General features: G+C 42.4%; 1 protein-coding gene across 1 annotated transcript in view; it reads left to right on the top strand.

Annotated features, from left to right (window-relative positions):
• The window catches only part of Pde11a (phosphodiesterase 11A), a 396,671-nt gene that overhangs the window by 188,543 nt on the left and 185,562 nt on the right, over positions 1–22,566 (top strand). The window contains exon 6 of the mRNA XM_031370689.1: positions 17,932–18,064. Within this exon, the coding sequence (XP_031226549.1) occupies positions 17,932–18,064 (133 nt within the window). The remainder of the gene's footprint in view (positions 1–17,931; positions 18,065–22,566) is intronic.

The following is a 22,566-nucleotide window of genomic DNA, read 5'->3' as shown; positions in this document are numbered from 1 at the left end:
TTTTGGAGGGGAACCTGGGAAAGTAGATATTGTAAATAAAGAAAACATCTAATCAAAAATACAAAAAAGAAAGAACAGAAACCCTGACTAAGACATGCAAATACTCATACACATAAAATAACACATACATCAATCTTTTAAAAATTGCTTAGCTCAATGATGACATTGAAATAAAAAGTTACTGTTTTATTCAAAAGCACATACTCTTGGGAGACTGGGAGGTGATTCAGTGAGTAGAGTACTCTTCCGGTAAGGCTGAGGAGCAGAGTCCAGATCCCCAGATCCCACATAAATGTCCAGTCAATGGTGTAGGCCTAATTGTATTCTTTGAGCTTGGAGGCAAAGATGGGATCTCCAGAGCAATTTGTCTAACCAGGCTAGCCAGACAAAAGAGGGCACTCGGGATTGAAATGCCTCAGTACGTAAGGTGGAGAGCAGCCGAGGAATAGGCCAGTTCTGATCTTCACATGCATGGGCACACACAGGCACATGCATGCCTCATATGTCTGTAGGTGTGAATACTCACACACATGCACTCACACCACACACACAGACGCAGACACAGACAGACAGACAGACAGACAGACAGACAGATGCACACACACACACACCACCCCAGGCAACAAAGCCTCTATAAGCAAGGAGTGTAATCTGATAGGAGTGATGAAAATATTTCTTTTGAAAAACTAGCCACAACACAGAGCAGTAGCTAAAGAAGAAATTCAAAGTCAAATGAAGTGATGATTTTTTGTTACACAAATACACACACAATGGCCTGCCGTTGTGTGCCAAGTCATGCATCCAGAGGCAGAAGACGATGCCCAAGTTCTCACCATAAACAAACGGAATTTTAGAGTGTTGTGAGCCTGGTGTAATCAAATCTGTGGATTTCATGGGGCTGCTGTTAAAATGTGCAACAACAATTTGTCAAGACTTCTAACTAATTGGAAGCTGTTTCCTTTCCAGTGGCAAGCAATTGAATTGAGGAAAGAAAAGGAAGCTTTGAATTTCATTAAAGAGGAGATGCCAAGACAGTCTCGCTGTCTGTTGACATGCTTGGCAATGACAGGGACAGTAAAACAATACTAAGAACACAGGCCACTAAATATAGCATTTCATCATGATGGCATGAATAACGTCAGAGGGTCCAAACTTGCCGCTGTATATAATTTTAAACAACAAAGTCACCCCAAGTGGGCCAGGCACAAGTTTGACCTCTGGTACCATGCCCCTTGCCATAGGATATTGATGATATATTGCAAGAGTGAAGAGCCTTTGCAGATTTAATTGAGATTACTCATCCAATAATGTTAAGGTGAAGAAGTTATGCTGGATTCTCTAGATGAGCCATGAAGAATAGGGCTTTCGGCCAGGTTAGGACAGAGGAGGCCAGAGAGAAGGAAAAGTCAAAGATTTGAAATATGAGAGGAGTTGTCACATGTCACTGGGTTCCATATACAGGAGGCCCAACCTGGCTTAAACATCAAGAAAAGCAGAACCCTTCTTATTACCTCGAAAACCAATAAGCTTTGTGAGTTTGCCAACAACTTATGTGAGTTGTATTCTCCTTGGAAGCCTTCAGGGTATGCAAGTGAGCACAGTGAAGAGACAGGGAGCACAGTGAAGAGACAGGGAGCACAGTGAAGAGACAAGGAGCACAGTGAAGAGACAGGGAGCACAGTGAAGAGATGGGGAGCACAGTGAAGAAACAGGGAGCACAGTGAAGAGACAGGGAGCATAGTAAAGAGATGGGGAGCACAGTGAAGAAACAGGGAGCACAGGAAAGAGACAGGGAGCACAGTGAAGAGACAGGGAGCACAGTGAAGAGACAGGGAGCATAGTGAAGAGATGGGGAGCACAGTGAAGAAACAGGGAGCACAGGAAAGAGACAGGGAGCACAGTGAAGAGACATGGAGCACAGTGAAGAGACGGGGAGCACAGTGAAGAGACAGGGAGCACAGTGAAGAGACGGGGAGCACAGTGAAGAGACAGGGAGCACAGTGAAGAGACAGGGAGCACAGTGAAGAGACAGGGAGCACAGTGAAGAGATGGGGAGCACAGTGAAGAGACAGGGAGCACAGTGAAGAGACAGAGCACAGTGAAGAGACTGCTGACATGACGGCTCCACTATTAGGGGAAGGTTTTTATGGTGAAGAAGAGAAGAGGGCATATCTGGAGGCACCCAGAACTGTCCAGAGCAGATAGAGAGAAAGCCTTCTGTCTGCCAGGTAGGCATGGCCAGGGCTAGGAAGGGAGAGAGGAGAGAGCCATGATGATGATGAGTTCTTAGCTAAGGTTTCTACTGCTGCGACAAAACCCCATGACCAAAATGCAAGTTGGGCACGAGTGGTCTTTTGGCTTATATTTTCACAGTACTATTTATTGTCAATGGAAGTCAGGCATGAGCTGTTGCAGAGGCCAAAGATGGATGCTGCTTACTGGCTTGCTCCTTTTCATTATATATCTTCGCAAGTGTGGCCCTCAGTAACCAAGAAACATAGTCAATACTAGGCTGTCTGGAAATCTCTGCCAATGTTGTTAACCCAGAACACTTTAATTTAACCTCAGGGAGATTTTTTGGACAAAAGCAGAAAGCAGCCACATTTTTTACCAAAGTATCACAAGAACAGTCTATAGGCCCCATACTAATATTCTTCTCCCCTGAAACCTCAAGCTGGCTACCACAGTTCAAATCACTCTCAGCACCGCTGTCTTCTTTGTTCCTACTAGTATGTCCCACTAAGCCCCAATTAAGGCATTCAGCTGCTTTCCTAAACCAAAGTCCCAAAGTCCACATACCTCTAATCCAAAGCGGGATCAGGCCTATAACAGCAATACCCCAGTTCCTGGTACCAACTTCTGGAGATTTGTCACATATTGCAGGCTCAAATATTTATTGCTTTGAAGAGACACCATGACCACAGCAACTCTAGAAAGGTTAACATTTCATTGGGGCTGCTTACAGTTCAGAGTTTTAGTACACTGTCATCATGGTGGAAAGCATCCAGCACGCAGGCAGATAGTGTGCTGGAGAAGGAGCTGAGAATTCTACATCTGGATTGGCAGGAAGTAGGAAGCGAACAGCACACTGGGCCTGACTTGAACATCTGAAACCTCAAAGCCCATCCCCACTGACACTCTTCCTCCAAATTCCTCATAGGGCCACTACCTACAGGGGCCACTTTCATTCAAAACATTACAGTGAAATAGCAAGAGAGAGAGGATAGAGTATAAGAGAGAGTGAGAGTAGGGGAGAGAGAGAGAGACAGAGACAGAGAGACAGAGAGACAGAGAGAGACAGAGACAGAGAGACAGAGAGAGACAGAGAAAGAGGCAAGAGTGGAAATAGATATATAGAAAGTATGAGACAGAAGAATCATATGGATATAATGATGTTAGCTGGGGCCAGAGAAGAGCCAAGGAAGGGCCAGCTGACTTGGACTCTCACATGTACAATGGGTACTTTTTATACTGAGGGAGCCTGGAGGCCAACCTGACCCTCAATTCGCTGATAAGAGCCATAGGTAGTAGTATGTCCCTTCTGCCAGAGGCAGAGGAAATGACTTTTGGGGGCAGATGGGAACCAGTTTTACAAGTTCCTGAGGGGTGCTGACTTTTATCTAATGACCAAAAATCCCTCTACAGTCTAGGTTGCTCATTTTTGGATATTTAGACTGCCTGAGACATAACTTCCAAAAAGAGCATACAGTCTTGTCAACACTTTGATCCTGGCCTTCTAAGTACTCTGTCAGTGAATTCAGCTGAGCTGTGATGAACTTTTGGCTTCTAGAAATCTGGTATAATAAATGAGTTGTGTTTTAACCAACTGTTAATAATCATTTGTTCTGCAGAAATGGAGAATAAAAGCATTGTTATTATATGTTTGGATGCAGTCTTCTATGAGGGTAAGGTTGAACTCAATGACACCTTACACACACACACACACACACACACACACACACAAGCGCGCGCACGCGCATGCACACCACATAAATGAACCAAGCTGAGTTATAATGAGTGGTGTGCACCATGTTAGGTCTTTGAATTGCTGATGATATTCTAAAGTATTATGGAAACACCTTGAAATTGTTGGCAGTAAGCCAGGGAAGGAACACTTGAGGAAGGCACTGCAAGTTTGACTTTATACAAAAGCCTTCCAGTGGGTATCTCCTCCTAAGTCTGACAGTATCACATCTCACAAGAGTGTCAGCAGCTTGGAGGTAAGTCCTGGAGGTGATCTGGCTGCATCCTGGTCGGCCTGATGCCTTAGAGGATGTATTTGTGACCATTGACGATGCCTGAGAAATGATTCAAGCATGAACCTCTGAATGGTTTAGAAACCTCTCAATTTCTTTCACTAGTAACTTTTCTTCCATGTAGCATCTGCTTGTATATTTTATATTTTCCCTTTAAGAATGGAATATGATGAAATGTTATGTCTAACCTAAGAGATTTTTAAAATAAGATTAAAATGTTTTAAGTAGTAAGACTTTATTACCTCATAGCAGTAGCTTTCCTTTCTGCTCGTCTTATAGTTGGCAGCATCTTGGGTTCAGTTATCTCACATGAGCGGGCAGTACCTTGTTTATCCTGTGAGTTCTCTGTCCCTCACTCCTCACCATCTCTGCCAGAAACACGTATGCTTTAACTTTAGCACACCCGATAATTTAGGGCTTCTTCAATTTTAATGTTAGACAGCTCTGCTATTCTTTTCTTTGAAAAAAGCAATTGCTGGCCACACTGGTTTCCTGAGTCCCATCTCTCAGGTCAGAATAGTTAAACTTGTGTTTCAGCGTTTTGGGTGGTTTCTGACATTCTTTGTGGAATATAGTTTTGCAAACAAATGAATTCTTCTAATGGTGATTTGAAACTCTTCCTGAATTATTTTTGTAACTCTCTCCTTTCAGCATCCAGACTCCATGGCCAAAGTTCTGCCATTTTTACAGGGAAGTTGACTTTCATAACAGGATTCTCATTAGTCAGAACGTCATGATAACCTGGATAGTTTTTCCGGGGGTCAGAGTATCTGGGTAACCCTCCTATGTTCTTGTCCAGCATAGCTCACACAACCAAGAAAAAGATTGCAATAGATGTGTTAGCCCTAAAAACTAAAAGGTACGAATGAAGGTTCCTGTTACCTCTTAATGTAATGTGATTAAAGACTGTACTCATATTGAACTTTATAGCCATGATGCCACTGGCCCACAGGAGGGGTTCTTAGTACCCAGTCTGATTATAGCTATGATCTGGGCCTGGAGGAAGAGGCCACACAGCCTACAAGGACAACGTGACTCACCCACTTGAACATTATTACTCCAAAGTATGCTTCAGGGACTGAGAAATGGCATTTGAGAACGTTATTGTCTGTACTGTGAATTATTATGATATCAATGCCTTTGGGTAACTTCCAGATCATGACATCCAGACTCTGAAAAATGTGGTCCACAACAGTGAAAATCTATCTAATTATTAGTTGGCTATTAAACCAACTGAGAGGAAAGTCTAGCTGCCGTACAACAGAGACACTTTCAAAATTAGTTTAGGGAAGTCACTTGACACCAAATAGTTCCAAGAATAATAGCAATAGATAGAAACAACACCTTGACGTAGGATGAGGAAGACATTCTTGTTTCCAAAGCTTCTACATTATTTAATATTTTAATTTTATCAGAAACCTTATTATAAAGCATACAAAGAAACAAGAAAATGCAGCACGGACCTAGACAAAGTGGCTTTCAATAGAAACTGTCCCAATGGAGAAAGCAATGGGACTTATTTGCCAAGCAATTTGAATAGGAGAGTATAAATATGTCCAAGATATTAAAGGAAACCACATACAGAGAACTAAAGGAAAATATGAGAACAATGTCTCTCAACAAGATATATGACTAAATATAAAGTAGATATTAATAATATGAAAACATATATACACTCTAAACTTGAGAAGTTAAATAGAATGAAAGATTCTTTAATATGGGGGCATAAGAGTGCGTGCGAGCAGGCTGAAGAATGAACAATAAGTCTACAGGAAATGTCTAGTCTCAGGAATAGAAAGAAAAAATAAGAGTCCCAAGGAGATCTAAATACCCTCAAGCATACAAACATGCATTCATAAAAGAAAGATGCCCAGGAAAAGAAGTGAGAAGGGGCCTGAACTGCTTTTGTGTTGCTGTAACCTAGTACCTGACATAAAGCAGCTCAGGAGAGAAAGGGCTTATTTTGCCTTATAGTCAGTCCAAGGAGGGATGAAGTAGACCCTGTGACCTGGGTGTGGCAAGGGGAGCATGAGTCAGCTGGTCACATTGCAAAAGCAGTTGGAAACTTGAGAGTGGGCAAGAAGCAGTGAACTGTAAAGTCCCAACCCTGTACCAGAGACCCAATGCCTGAATTCACAAAGCTCCATTTCCTGAAGGTTCCACAGACTTCCAAAACAGCCCCACTAACTGTAGGGCCAAATGCTGACATACAAAAGCCTACAAGGGGAAATTGCACATTCAAAGAATAATGTCCCACCATCGTGCCCCATGAAACAAAGACCATCTCTGTCTTAGTTAGGGTTTTACTGCTGTGAAGAGACACCATGACCAAGGCAACTCTTACAAGGACAACATTTAATTGGGGCTGGCTTCCAGGTTCAGAGGTTCAGTCTGTTGTCATCATGGCAGGAAGCATGGACACTGCAGTGACCAGGCAGGCGCTGTTCTGGAGAAGGAGCCAAGGGTCCTACATCTTGATCTAAAGGTCACTAGGAGAAGACTGCCTTCCATGTGGCTAGGATGAGGGTCTCGAAGCCCACCCCAACAGTGACATACTCCCTCCAGCAAGGCTACACCTACTCCAACAAGGCCACACCTTCTAATATTGTCACTCCCTGGCCCAAGCATAGTCAAACCACCACAGTCTCATGATGCAAAACAGATTAATTACAAATTCAAATAGTCCCGACGCTGTTTAAAAATCCAAAGTTTCCTTGGAGACTCAGGGTGGTCTCTTAACCGTCTGTCCTTATAAAACCCAGGGGTATGGCAGAATTTCTGTTAGTGTTCCTTCACACAACCTCTGGGATACTGTTGACAGCTGTTGAACCACATTATACCAACATTTAATGTTGCTCATAGATGGGCAGAGCTCTAGATGGCTCTGGGGTCTCATTTCCCACTCTCTTCAGTTGTCTGGAGAGGACACAGTTTACCAAGTCAGTTAGCGATCCAGAAAACTGGTGCCTGAGGCTGAGCTCTGAGACTCCTTGTTTTCAAAGCTACTTCTGTCTTTCCTAGATCAGAAACTGTTCTCAGTGTCTCAGGTAGCCTCTAGTCCTTCTCCTATAAAAATCCTAAATATATAGATGCTTGCTCTGTGGGTATGGTTTGTCCACTGAAAACCCTCGTTTCTGACCTAGACACACCTTTCAGGGAACTGTGTCTCTCCCATACATGTTTCCTCACAGATTGATCTAGCTGAGTTGGTATATTCTGTGGCACTGATGGTATATGTATCTATGCATCGTTTTAACATTAATTATATGGAATAAACTAGAGGAAATGAAACATTAACAATGAAATATATCTTCAAATTTCATATTGAGAGTCTCAAGGAAACAACTTTTTCAAACATCCTTCACATTCTAAATAAGTAAAATTTAAAATGTGAGATTTTGCTTTAATTTTGATTTAATTTTCATGGCTCAAATGAAAGATAAACTCATGGGTTGTTTTTATGGCAGATGGGGGTTGATTCTTGTTCTAGGAAAACTGTCATGGAGGATAATAAAGGCTCTAAAAAATGTTCCATGAACAGGGCACATAGAAAAGTACTGAACTCAAACATAATAAAGTAGACAATGTAGATCGACTGCCCCTTGGATTGATTCTACCTTGTAAACAATTATGGCAACTTGGGAGACCTAAGTGTTATGTGTGTGGTTCTTACTTTTATAGGTCTTTCATTTAATATGTCTCAGCTAATATTTTAACTGATTGGGCTCACTCCTCCTTCCTTGTTGTCTCTACACAGTCCTTAGGATCCTAATGGATACCTTTGATGTATGGAGGTGGCCACAGGTGTTTTCACAGAGGGATGTAGTGGGGCTACTTGAGGTCTCTATCAGGATATAATTTTTGCTGTGTGCTCTCATTGGCAATTTTGCTACCTAGCACATATTCTCTTCAGTACCAAAAGCTTGCAGTGATGCTGAACTCAAAGAAAATAGTATATCTCTCTCCTACATCCCAGGAGCTCAGTTGATCACATTGTTTTACCAGGTGCACTAGTTAGTGTTAGTATTGCTGTGATGAAACACCATGACAAGTTGGGAAGGAAAGGTCATATCTGGCTTACACTTTCACATGTTCATAACCAAAGGAAATAGGGACAGAAACTCAAACATGGCAGGAAATGGGAGGCAGGAGGTGAAGTAGAAGCCATGGAGGGGTGCTGCTTACTGGCTTGCTCCCCATGGCTTGCTCAGCCTGCTTTCTTATAGAGCCCAGGACCACCAACCCAGGGATTACACCACTCACAATGAATTGGGCCCTCCCCCATCAATCACTAATTAAGAAAATGGGCCAGGCAGGTGCAGTTAGCAGGAACAAGCAAGTAGGTGGTGGAGAGATAGGAAGGAAGCAAAACCAAATGGTTTATGCACTATAGATACAAAGATGGTTGCTATTCTTGCTCCTTGGGAAATGGTGAGTTAGACTGTCTATCAATAGAGCCAGTGACAAACACAAGTGCCAGTAGGCCTGTGCCTTCTTCCTTTGAGAAAACTGACCACTGTGTGAGCCACTGTGAGTCCCAGAGTTACGTCCTCACTCAGGAAGAAGAGCAGTCCCTACAGAGTGGAGACCCACAGCGGACCCGACATGTCCCGCTCTGATTACCTCTCATCACTGCTAATCTCTCTAGTTGGTTGTGGTGACTGTTCAACCATGAGACAATGGCTCTTCGTTGACTTATAGTCTTTCGGTGCTGTGTTATCTTTGACCAGGGATTTATTTCCTTTGGAATCTTTGAGTTGGGGAAACATTAAGTCATCCTACTTTTCAAAGGATATCATTGCTGATGAGGCTCTGGCAGGCGGATGGAAGACACCCAGACGCCCGCCCACTGCCATGCCTGCGGGAGCCACTACGATGAGCAAGTGTGTAGTAGAGAGATAAGAGAGAAAGAGAACTGTCTCAAAACAAAACAAAATCTTCTCCCCAAAGCAAGCTCATGAACAAGCCAGGATAAATTTTAGAGCAGTGGTTCTCAGCCTTCCTAAAGCTGCCACTCTTTAATACATATTCTCATGTTGTAGTGAACTCCAACCATAAAATTATTTTCATTGTAATTTCATAACTGTAATTTTGCTGCCGTTATAAATCATAATGTAAATATCTGTGTCTTCCAGCAGTCTTAAGCAACCCCATGAAAGGATTGGGTGACCCCTAAAGAGATCAAGACCCACAGGTTGAGAACCACTGCTGTAGGGGCTTCTCTAACTTAAAGCAGCCTCTACCATCCCAACAACAAAGACAACAGGCTAGCTGTGTGTGCTAATTGCATGATCTTCTCCTTTCATAACTAGAAGGTTTGTTTGATAGCCTTCAAAGACAACGGAACCAGTAGAGATTAAAGTCCCATCCCTGGGGACTTGAGACTCTCCTGCTGGGGTCCTAGCTTTCTGTTCCTCTAGTATTGACTTAGTTCTTTAATCTCCTAATTAAAGGACAATTTCAAATAATGTTGCATAGCTGGTGGTATCATGAAGGCCCCCCCAGGGATAACAGGCTTTTCTGAGAAGAAAAAGTAAGGAATGGAGCTTTGGTGTGTGAACCATAGTTTGGATTGGCATCTAGTCAGTGAAGCAAAATGTCAAATGCTACCACATTTAATCTGTAGGTCAAAATCAATTGCTTTGTTTGAGGGCATAAAAGAAAAAAAATTCCTGTCCCAAATACTCACAATCCCACTAGCTAATAGTCAAGCTACCAAAAAAATCAATTGGCAGTCATTTTTTTGACAGTGAGAAAATAGATGGCCAAAACTTCTGCACCTACATTATTGATCAGTGTCTAGTTAATAGCCAGAGTCTTCATTAGTGATTCCCAGTACACCCAGCAGAGTGAGCACGTTCAGTTTTGGAAAAACCTGGTACACCATAGAATAGTGATGAAAAGTCTCCAGAAAGTGCTTGACATACATGTCTATGTAATTATATGTATATATAAAATCTCAAATATACACAAGCAACTCAAGACTCATGGTGCTTGAGTATGGTGCTAAAGATATGACATGACAGTCATTCATAAGGATATGAAGCTTGTAATACAAGGTTCACCACATAGCACATTGTTTGGTTTCTTCCATTGTAGCCTAGTCATTATTTCCATTATGGATTAACTCTGTTATTCCCTGAATCAACAGAGAAAAATCAAAGACAAGAACAACCAACCAAACAAACCAACCACAGACTTCTAAAGCATTCCTGTGGTATTTTTAAATACAGGTGTTCAAAAAGATAGCTAAAGCCAATGCCCCCTTTTCTCACCTGTATTTTGTACTGCCTTCCAGTGGTTCTCAACTTGTGGGTTATGACTCTTGGGTTGCATATCAGATATTTGCCTTACAACTCATAATAGTAGCAAAATTACAGTTATGAAGTAGCAATAAAAATAATTTTATGTTTGGGGGTCACCACAGCATGAGGGTCTGTATTAAAGGGTCTCAGGGTTAGGAAGGCTGAGAACCATTATATTAAAGCATCTCTCATAGTCCATTGCTATTGTCTATGTGCTTCCTGAGGCTGTGGCCTCATTACTTTCTGTCCATACCCTCTCCGTGTAGGTTGGACTGCAGTTGGGTTGAAACCCTTGTGCAGGTGATGACTTCTAAGATTCTCTGTTGTGGTGGTAGACTACCTGACACAAACATCTTAAAGGAAAGAAAGATTTATAGTAGTTTATGGTTTATGAGGTGTTAGTCAAGGGTGGTCAGTACCATTGTTTCTGAGCCAGTGAAAAAGGCTAAACAGAATGTCTGTAGAAGCTTGTGGTGGAGACTGCTCACCTCGTAGTGGACAGTCATCTACTTCCTCAAGCTAGGCCTCGTTACCTTCTTTTATCACCTCTCAATAATGCTATTATACTATAAGTCTATCAAGGGACAGCTGTATTGATTAGGGCAGTGTCATCAGGATCCAGTCACTTCCCAGAAGCCCATGAGCCAACAAACAAGGCCCAACACAGGAGTTTGTAGAGGAACATTTCATATTCAAAACAACAGACAAATTTCTATGTACCAACTCCTAAGGTCATCAAAAAAGGAATACAGACTTTGTTTGTACTCCATGCGTGATTCAGTCTTCTGTTGCCTAATTCTTAATTAATATAGATCCAACCAATACTTAAAAAATAAGATCCTGAGAATTTCTAGTGAAAATATGTAAATAAACTCTGATATTTGCAAAAGAAATATATTATATGCATGTGTTTTGTCTTCTGATATATTCTGTTTTGAGAAGAAACTCCGGAGATAGTCTTAAGTTTATTTCCACTGTTTTCTGTATTTAAAACTTTAGCAAAACTACGTTGAAGATGTTGAAGTAACCTGTCCTGAGTTGTTTCCTTTGATCCTGTTTTATTTTGCTTGTATAGATTTCTGTCGAAAGCTAGTCTAGACTTTGCCAGCCCCAAGGCTTGTCTCTGCAGCCCTGCCCTTCCCTTTGGAGGCAGCCACACTACAGCTTTATGTGCTGTCTCTAATAGGGCAGTTCTCCTTTGTCTTCATCTCTACTGCCAGTACAGCTGAGTTTGTGAAGGTCTTTCTGAAGCCAATGCCTCACATTTGGAAGCAAGATACCATAGAGGAAAGGAAACAGTGAACTGTAGGTCTTTAAATGAGACTCACTTGAATAACTACCTCTCCCTACATGCTTGATCTTTGTAACGCAAGACAAATAAGATTTACAGTTAGCATGGTAGTTTGATATGAATCCTGAGGGGATTTAGAGGGGTTAATTTTATATAGTTAAAACAAACCATTATAGTTGGATTTCATCCTATCAGAACGTTTCAATGAAGATCAGATATTAATTTTATTTGTTTTACTCTTCCCAGACCATTATTACAAGGTTGAGTTTTCTTTGTGCTTTTTTTTTTCTCTCTTAAGATTTCTTTAAAATATTCTCGCTGTACAGGGGAAAAAGCATTATGATTTGAATATTAAAAAGCCACAAACAAACTTTGGAAACTGTGCAGGCTTGTTTTATATGTTAACTTGACACAAGCTAGAGTCATCAAAAGAAAGAAGAAAGAGAGAAAGAAGCCTCCAATGAGGAAATGCCTCCATGAGGTTCAGCTATAAGGCATTTTCTCAATGGGGAAGAGCCCAGCCCATCATAGGTGGTACCATCCCTGGATTGGTGGCCCTGGGTTCTATAGGAAAGCAGGCTGCTCAAGCCTGTGAAGCAAGCCAGTAAGCAGCACCCCTCCATGGCCTCTGTATCAGCTCCAGCCTCTAGGATCCCACCCTGTTTTAGTTCCTGTCCTGATCTTTTCTCTTTTGGTGATGAACAGCAATATGGAAATGTCAGCTGAATAAACCCTTTCCTCCCCAACTTGTTTTTTGGTCATGGTGTTTTGTCACAGCAATAGAAACCCTAACTAAGACAAAAACACCAAGATTCTTCCAAAATATCTGTATGAGAATATCAGCACAGCTGTAGTGCTCGTTAATACAGACAGGGGTCTGGTAGAGTCTGAAGGAGCTCTTTAATTAGGTGTGTGACTGTGTGTACCAAACAATATGACCTTAGTATTCAGGGACCAAAATGTCTCACAGAGCTTGGTAGAAAACATCTGATACCCTGAGATGCAGTTGTCTCCCTGGAGACACAGGGTACAGGGGCCAGAGGTGCTTGTGTTCATACAGCTATGTGCATGACACTGAGAAGCGCTTCTTTGAACTCATTTGCACCCTTAAACTATGAAGTTCCGGGAATGTTTGTATTGTGTATGTGTTTCCACAGTGTGGTGGCTCTTCTTCTTAATCTGGTTAGGTATAAATGAAAACGTGGATGTTGGCCTCTGATCTCTATATCTGGAATTCTCAACTCAAGAAGGCTGATTAATTCAACTTTAGATGTTAAGTTGATCTCACAAAATCCTGATAAGAGTTGGTGGAAAAAAATTCAAACCTTCATTGTTAGGACAGGACCTAGAAAGCTCCGACTCCTTGGAGAAGATGGTTGTAGACTGTCCTTCATACTGAGCATCAAATACTGGTGGAGCTATGTCTGTAACTGGTATAAATAGGAAGACATGCCCCAGAATAAGTTGATGGGGAAATCAGATCTTTTGGGGAAGACCAAGGGAGCTGATATTTGATGTTACATGCCCATCTTTCAGATACCTTGAAGAAGAGAGGAAAGCCAATCATTGGCAATTCACATGAGCATCTCTGTGAGAATTTGGGCTTCCTTTGATGGTACAAGTGCAAGGGAATATATCTTCAGTCTAGACTTGATCAGCGTTCATTCCTTTAGGCCAGTAGTTCTCCACCTTCCTAATGCTGCAACCCTTTAAGGCAGTTTCTCTGATACTAACTTAGTTCCTTAATCTCCAAACTAAAGGATAATTTCAATTAGCAGGGCCTATAAGAAAGAGCTAACCCATTAATCCAAGGGTATCCCTCAAAAATCAGAACTACCTGGGCCCCTTTCAATTGTGATTGAATGTATTACATTGTAATATGTAAAGGAATACTGACTTCTCTGTGAGAGTTTGCTGCAGATGTGATGCTTTTAAATGATGTTTACTGTGATAAATTCTTGGCTTAAAATATTTAACTTAGTTTGAAATATAACTGTCTAACTAGTGCTACTATCCCCAGTTCATATACAGTTTACAGATGAAGTATGGCAACTCACTTGAAACCACAGTGGTAAAAGGGGCCATTTGAGTGGGACAGATCTGACTTCAAAGTGAGGGTCTGAATTATAGTGCATAAAAATCACCCTTTAAAAAAAAATGAGAACCAAGAAAAGAAGCAAGGCTCTGAAGGCTGCAGCTGCACCATGATTGGGATTAAAAGGTTGAACTGGCACGAAAGCCAGAATTTGATTGTTGTGATCTGGGTGTTCATATATTGAACCCAATCCCCAGTGTGGGAATGTCTGTAGATGCTGCCTCTGTGAGACCATTAGATCACATTGGTGAGCTCTCATCCATGAGATCAGTATCCTGACAGAAGCAGCCCTGGAGAGGTCTCCCAGTCCTCCCACCATGCGAAATAGAGCAAGACAGAACCCAGCACCAAATCTGTAAATGCTTTGGTCCTAGTTTTTCCAGAACCATCTTTGTTTTGTTATTACACCTCACTCATAGTATTTTGTTACAGCAAAGAGGACCAAGACAATGATATAAGTGACAAATCAACTTCTATGACTTCTCTCTGGGCATCCTAGCTCCTAAACTTTGACCTATGGACCACAGACTGGACAGATGCAAGGATGTTTGCAGGATATTTGCACTGTCAGAGCCATTGGGCATTTCCAGTCCTAGCTCCTTTCTGAAGCCTTAGCTAGGCTACATCACCGGCTCCCTGGGCCTCTTCAGTATCCGTAGTTGACTCAACTGACTTGGTGACTTAGCCATCTAGCTGCATGGCAGTTCTTTGATTTGAGACTTGCACTGAGTATATGTTGGTTAAATGCCAATGTGCTTGTATCTCCTTCTCTTCAGCTACATGGTAAGGACCATAAGGACCAAGACCATAGCCTTTTGCCTACTTTTTCAACAGTGCCTGGCATGGAATCGAGGCTCCTATTGCTACAACTGCTGCTTGATGTTGGAATTATTTCAATGCAGTATGCAGTCTGAACTGAGAAAATGCTAAAATGTCCTAGATTTAGAAGGAGGCTTTTGGGAGCCCTAGCTCAGTGGTGTTTTGTCATCTTTCCTCCTTTGGGAACTCTTTAAGTGGGAGCCTAAGGCTCTAATGAGCAAAGCCAGAGTTTCTCCTCCTTTCCCTTCATAGCAGCTCAGAGCAGAGTGTTCACTACTTTCTGTACCTTCCTGCCTCTCTGCTGTTCTCTCGCTCGCTCGCTCCCTCGCTCTCTCTCTTCTTCCTTCCTTCCCTCCCTCCTTCCCTCCCTTCCTCCCTCCCTCTTTCCCTCTCCCCTCTCTATCTCCCCCTCTCTCCCTCTCTCTCTCCCTCTCTGTCTCTCTCCCTCTCATTTTCAGAGGGGTTTCAAGTCCGTGAGTCTTGGTTTTCTTCTGCTTATAAACTGCAGAAGAATCATGAAGAAACAGAGTTGTCTGTGAGTTAGAAGTGAGAACTGAGTAAAATCAAATCTCTTAGAAAGTTAGAGAGCATCTCTGGGCATCAGCTTTTCTGAGTTGGTAAGATGTAGAGAACCACATCCATCTTAAAAAGATGCAGACAGAGACAGCAAGTTAGTTAACAAAACATCCAGACTGGCCCTGTTCTACAGTGATGATAAATCTGTTTTCCTTTCTTCTCCCTCCCCTTCCCCCATGTCTCTACCCTCTCCCCTCCTTTCTTCCCTTCAGTATTAATTTCTCTACACAGTTCTCCCTGAGAAAATTCCAGCCATTTCACCTTCATGTCCCTAAAGATAATCATACCTCTGGGTCAGCTTTGCACGCTGAGGACCGACTGAGGTTCTGTCCCTGGGTTTTCCTCACAAGCAATCTGCCCATGTTTCTGGATCACCTGCCATTTTTCTCATCTCCCCACTTCTGAAAACAAAGCCTTGCTATGAATCATGCCAGGTACTCAGGAGCAAAATGTATGTCACTGGTGTCTGGCCGCTGAGCGCTTGACACAGGCCTGACACCTGCAGGCCACCATCTGGAGCCTCTTTGCATCTTTGGCCTCTTTTAGCTAGGACTTCTTATTCACTACCTGGAAGGCTCCTAAAATCACGGCTTGAATGGCCTTTTCTTTCCCATATTTGTAAGTGGTTCTCTGTTGCCTATAGCTAAGGTCCTCGCAACTCAACTCATGGAGCCTGGCCTACTCCCTAGTCTTATTCCTCTCTATGTGGTCACTCATTTTGCTGTGCTTATCTGAAATTCCTGATGTCCTGTGAACTCATGTCAGTCTTGAAAGACACTTGTTGACTTGTCTAATGCTCACTCTCTGTTCTTACTTTTCTTCTTCATCTCAGGTTCATCCTTGACTTCTCTGCATAGGTCTTTCCAAGGTCACACTTCAGCCCTTTCACCCCCACACTTTACAGCGCATAATAGGCCATCACTTCTCAAACTATTGGGTCATGAAAACTTTTAAAATCACAGTGTATGGAGCTAGAGAGATGGCTCAGTTGGTAAATTGCCAGCCATGGCAAGCACCAGAACCTGAGTTCATATTTCAGGCACTCATTTTCAAAGGGGGGCTGACAGAGCCCATGTGTAGCTGTAGTACTAGGAGAGAAAGATAGGTGGGTCTCTTAAGGTCACTGACTAGCAAGCCTAAGGAATTTGAGAGATGTTCAAAAAATAAAATGAATGATTAGTTAAGGCACCTGACATCATCCTCTGGCTTACACACACACATCACACACACACATAAGTATACACAGGCACACACACACACACACACAGATACACACAGTCACATACACACACAGGCACACACAGGTGTGCATATGCATGCACACAGGTACATGTGCACCCACGTATCCATATACACAGAATAAATATACTGTAAAATGAAGTATCCAGACATCACAGAATGCATTGGCAAGTCAGTGCCTCTTTGAAAGAGCATCTAGAATTCAGTCCGCGTGGTTTTTTTATAACTTTAGGGATGAGTCTGTTAGCTTAGGTCCACATATCAAGTATATTACCATGCTTCTTCGCTCTGTTGCTTTCCTTAAAGCATAACATAAAGCTTCCTTTGTCATAGATGTAGGGTAGCAAGGAGAAAACAGAACACTGACTTGGTTATTTGTGTTGGAAAACAAAACAACTCTTCTTTGAAGTTCCCAGTCTCTCTCTCTCTCTTTGATTTATGTGCCACTTAAGAGCTATAAACCCAAGCCTCTTATTAAAACTTCCATTTGCAGCTAGAGATCTACAAAGAATAAGCTTGTGTACTCTTCATGTTTTATATGCATTAAGAGATGAATAACATCACAAATGTGTCCTGAGCTTACCAGTCACAGATGTGGTGTAGAGCTGATAGTAAATGATAATGTCTACCCCTCCTGCTCATTCATGCATCTGGTGGTCTCCATGACAACTCCTGCAACAGTTCCTGCTCTTTTCCATGTGCCATGGACTCCAAACGGGTACCTACAGTATAATAACAACTATGTACAAATGGGTACAAGCAGCGTAATAGCAATGACTATTTACAAACTTAGTATTTTCTTATGTAAAATGTAGCTTAAACTAAAAACACCAATAGGGCTATTTTACCATTGGAAATGTAGCTCAATGATAGACCACTGACTTAGCCTGCATAAAGCGTATTCCATCCTCAACCCCAAAACATCTAACTTTTATTTCCCAGTCTTCCCTTCTTCTTGGTATCAAAATATCTAGGATGTTCAGCTAGGGGGTCAAACAGAGGAACCCAGTGGAAATGTACGAAGCTGTGTTGGCATCCTGTTATCAGTCTGGTCTTTGCCTTATTGTGTGCTTTTATCTGTCTACCTTGAGGCTTAAACACAGCCTAGAGTTGCTCTCTGGCCCATAGAGGATCTGTGTTTCTATCCATGGTCTGATTACTTTCCACTCTAGTGTGAAAGGAGTTTCAAAGTGGCTCCTGATAATTATCTCCCTGCCATTCTATGACTAATACTGTTCATCCCTCCATAATGAGGACAAGTGATGTTGCTATTAATGTACTGTTACAGAGCTTACTTTCCACCAAACTTAGTTTCTCTTCTTTCTTATTGCTGGCCTCATGCTCTGACAGTTTCAAAGAAAGCGTGGAGAAATCGTCATACTCCGACTGGCTGATAAATAACAGCATCGCTGAGCTGGTTGCTTCGACAGGCCTTCCTGTGAATGTCAGCGATGCCTACCAGGACCCGCGCTTTGACGCTGAGGTAAGAGGAGCCCTCTATTTCGAGGTCCTGTTGTCACAGTGTTGATGGCTTTTCTGGTTGAGGTGGAGAAGGAATGTCATGCAGAGCCACAGTAACCAAGATAATTGACACTTGTGAGCCCTCTGTGATCTGGTTCCCAGCATTGCCTGCTGTTGGCTGCTACTGTCTGGGTCTTCCCAGACGTGGGGTGAAATGATGATCTTTAGTTTGACACTCGAATAATAGGGCAGACATGATAACAAACTGTGAAATAATAGTAAAAATACATACTTGACATGCTTGTTGGAGATAATAATAAAAACACATATATGACATGCTCATTGGCCAACAGAAGCTATAGTCACTAACATATTTTAAAAATTGTTTCCAATAAACAGGATAGCCCTGGCTGTCCTGGAATTCACCCAGTAGACCAGGCTGGCCTTGAACTAAGAGATGCACTTGCATCTGCCTCCCAAATGCTGGGATTAAAGGCATATGCCACCACTCTCCCAGCAATATTTTTTAATTTTAATCTTATTAATTTACTTACTCTTGACTTAGTCTTGGCTTTCAAGACTCTTGAACAGGGTCTTGTTATACAGCAGTGCCCCTGCCTCCACCTGTGGAGTACTGGGATGACCCACATGAACTAGCACAAGTTGTATTTCACAATGATCCCCCTGGCTATTGAATAGAGGAACCCAGTGAGAAGAACATTTAATCCATGAAAAGTTAAAAACTAGGAGATTATTATAGCAGTTCATAGATGTTGAGAGCTCTTTCATGCTTATGTATGTAGCATGAGGATGTTGTATGAGGATGCAATCCTATTGTCTCTCAAATCCCACAGACCATCTTTTATCTAGCATGGGGACCCAGAGATGTCATGAAAGCAAGAATCTAAATCTGATAAGTGACTTATCAGATCATCTTTGCATATTTCTGGACATATTAAATCCCCCAGCTCCCCATCTCTTGGACCAATCCTTTCCTAGGCTTCATTCCCCATGGTTTTCCTCTTCTTCCTTGCTTCAGTACTCCCATCTTGGAAACTCTCTGATGAACTCCCTGTCTGGATTGGATACCATCATTATCTGCCATAGTGATGACCACCTTCCAGCTCTCTGCAACCTGAGACACTGTGTCTGAACTCCAGGAAAGCACATAGTCTCATGTGTCTTCACTTTGCTTGTGAGAAAGCTTACCCCAGCACCTGGCTTGGATGGCTGCTGGAGGGGAGGTGGCACACAAGTGGCACGCGGGTGTCAGTATTTGCATGCTGTAGCACTGTGCTTGGAGCAGAGGGCAGTGTAGTAAGTTCTGTCTCTTCCTGTGTCTTTCTTCATTGGTTTGAGAAAGAGCGAGTACTAAAGAAAATAATTCTGTGCACACAATGTTATTAAGAAGAGCTCTCAGTACTCTGTGATTGCCACTAATAATTAATGAACAGCCCACCAACTTTGGCTATGCAGAAAATCATAATTGCCAGTGTTACAAAGTCAACATGTTTAATTGGCTGTGGGAGGGATAAGTGTTTCCTGACCTAGATCACATCACTAAATTGGGTGTGAATTGCTGCCATTCTACTCTTAGCTCTGGACCATGGGGAAGATCAAATTCTGGAGAAAAAGTAAAAACAAAAACAACAAATTAAATCATTGCCTTTTCCCCTGAGTTCATAAATATCTATAGAATGTAAGAGATCATGTGCACACCTATATACGCCCCAACCCCCAGATATAGAAAAGATCATTACTTTTGGATTTTTGAATTGATTTTCCCTGGTCTCATCTCCTTACTCCCTACCCCTATGGGCAACCAATATCCAGAATTTGAAATTTAGCATTTCTTTGCTGGCCTATGTAGGTTCATTGCACACATTTAAAGATCTACCAACTATGTTTGGATATTTGCCTAGAGTCTTTGACTCTCACCGGGGAAGCCTATTGGTCTTGAAAACATACATGTGTTTAAAGCCAAATTTCTTAGGAAGCCATGACAGAATGCTACATAGAATAGATATAAAGCCAAAGAAACAAGCTTTAAAATTGCCACTTATGATCACTATAATTATTCTTATGTTTCAAGGCTCTATGATCCTTGAAAACACCTGAAAAAAATATTAATGTAAAACACTCATGTTGATAGATTTTTTGGAGGGGAATATGTTTTGTATTTTTCAGCTATTATATATTTTCTCTTAGAGGACTCCATGTCAACGTTTGCTTCTAAAGATGTTGAAAAGAATGCTGCTCTGTACGTAGCCCTCCAGAAATGACCACTCAAACACAGTTTATAGCTAACTAAAAGTCTTTATTCTAGCTGGCTGGGACCGCACTCAAGTAGTTAGCGACCTAAGTGTAGCCTCAAATGTCCAGAGCACAGTGCTTTGAGGGCAGAAACCAAGTGCTGGCACTTTGCTCTGCAGTTGTGTGTGTGCAGGGTGGGGAAGGAGTGCACTCCTCAAAAGCAAGTTTAACAGATGCTAACACAAGCAGTTCGCTGGTGGGAGTTCAAACCAACAGGCAATTTAGCAGGAACTAGGAAAAATTGGCTAGGACTTCCGGGCCTTGGGTTTCTAGAATAGGGTTGGATAATTTTCCATGGGATTCCCCATCAAGGAGATCAAATTCTAGTTAAACCTCAAATGGTCTCAGCAAGATGGAGGATCCTTGCCTTGTCTTCTTGCCCAATCACAAAGCTACCTGTATTGATTTTCTGCTGCTGCATGATGAATCACAATGACTCAGCAACTACTAACCCCCACCCCCATCATGTAGCTTCTGGTGGTCAGAAGTCTGGGAATGCTACCCCTGGGCTCTCTGCTCAGGACCTCCCCTTGCTGGAGTCAAGGTGTTAAGCCAGATAGCATTGGGATTTGCATGCTGATCAGAACGGAGTTCCTTGCCTGGTGGAGGACTGGCTATGGCCAAGGATAGCCATGTGTTGGGAGACAGTTTCCTGAGCCCAGCCGTCTCAGAAACAAATCCACCTTGGTGGCAGGAACAAAACTGAGTCCACGTTCCCAGGCCCCAGAACCCAACGCCCATTCTGCTTCTTCAGGTCCTTCATGTTTGTCTGTTAACCAGTAAAGGATGCAAAGAGGGGACATGCCGTTATCCAGTTATCTAAACTAAGGCACACAAGTCATGAATGTGTTGCTTGTCTTGACTTATTCAACTTCGTGCAGCTTGCCCATTCCTTTGTTCCCTTATCATTCTAGATTCCAGATCAGAGTCCAGGAGACTTCAAAAGGTGACTCAAGGACCCTGAAACCAGGTGACCCAGCTAAGGCCCAGTCACCAACATTAACTTGCTTGTTTAACTCCTGTATCAAAATATGATTGGTTAATGCAACAGCCCACAATACTCACCCATGCATTGTGAAATGTCATAAGATCCCCCTTCTGGGATGCTGCTCAGATCCTGAACTTGCCACCCCCCTGTGTGTGTGTAGAAAATAAAGCTTTCATTTTAAGTTTCTGTTTCAGAGGTGAGTTTTCTCAGCTTCCACCCTGAACCCAACACATGGGCACCCAGAGGTTGCCCTCAGGTCTTAAAGATGGCCTCTCGACTCATCCTTCAAAGCTAACAGGAAGAGCAGCTCCCTCTAGGCAGTTGATACAGAAACAAATATACTGTCAAGAGTGACTTCAAACAGTCTTTGGCTTGATTATCCCACCACCTTTGCCAGGGAAGCAACTGTCATATACTCGTGAATCTACCTTCATTCAGGGGGAGAGAGAGGTATAGAAGACCTATACAGAGCTGGAAGAGAAGGTGTATCAGGGAGACATTTTAAAGCCTATACAAAATGAGTCCATACAAAAAACCCCTGTCCCATAAAGCAAAATAAATAAATAAATAAAAATTTAAAAAAATGGACACGTTGTTTTCTAATAAATACCTCAGACAGAACATGTATAAAACAGCCACCATACCTGTGTCTCTCTGTGTTTTTCAATCTCTACAAAGAATTCAATTCAGTTCTTCCTAATGCTTACATGAGGGGTTTCATAGGCATGATGCTGCCATTCGTTCCTGCTGTACAACTGATTCATAAAGAGGTCCAACTGGCCCTGTCCATCAAATTTACTCAGAAAACAACCCCTTCTCAGCACTCAGCTGTTATCAGTTCATAATGGTGGTCCTAGCTACCATCAGCTCCAGGCTGGTTCAGGACCGTGTCATCCTGATCTGACTCCACTTCCATCTTCCTGCTAGATGCTTCATTCTCCTCACCCTGCTGCTTTTACACCACAAATCATATCATAGCTTTTCAAAGTCTCCTTCTTTTGTGAGAGAAAAAGCCAAAGGCCTTTGTCTCAGAGGTCTGTAGCCCCCTGCATGATCTGGTGCACCCCTGTCTACCCCTAGAATCTACCTTGCTAATACTGTTATAGCTACACTTGTTGCCATATTCCTACAATACACCAATCGCACACCTGCCTTAGGGCCTTCACTCTGCCATTTCCTCAGATGGCACAATATTCTTTGCCCTTCTTACTTTCTCTTTCTTT

This window comes from Mastomys coucha, unplaced genomic scaffold (genome assembly GCF_008632895.1).
Source record: "Mastomys coucha isolate ucsf_1 unplaced genomic scaffold, UCSF_Mcou_1 pScaffold15, whole genome shotgun sequence".
NCBI lineage: Eukaryota > Metazoa > Chordata > Mammalia > Rodentia > Muridae > Mastomys > Mastomys coucha.
Note: the sequence above shows the minus strand (reverse complement) of the source record. Positions and strands in the feature narration are given on the sequence as shown.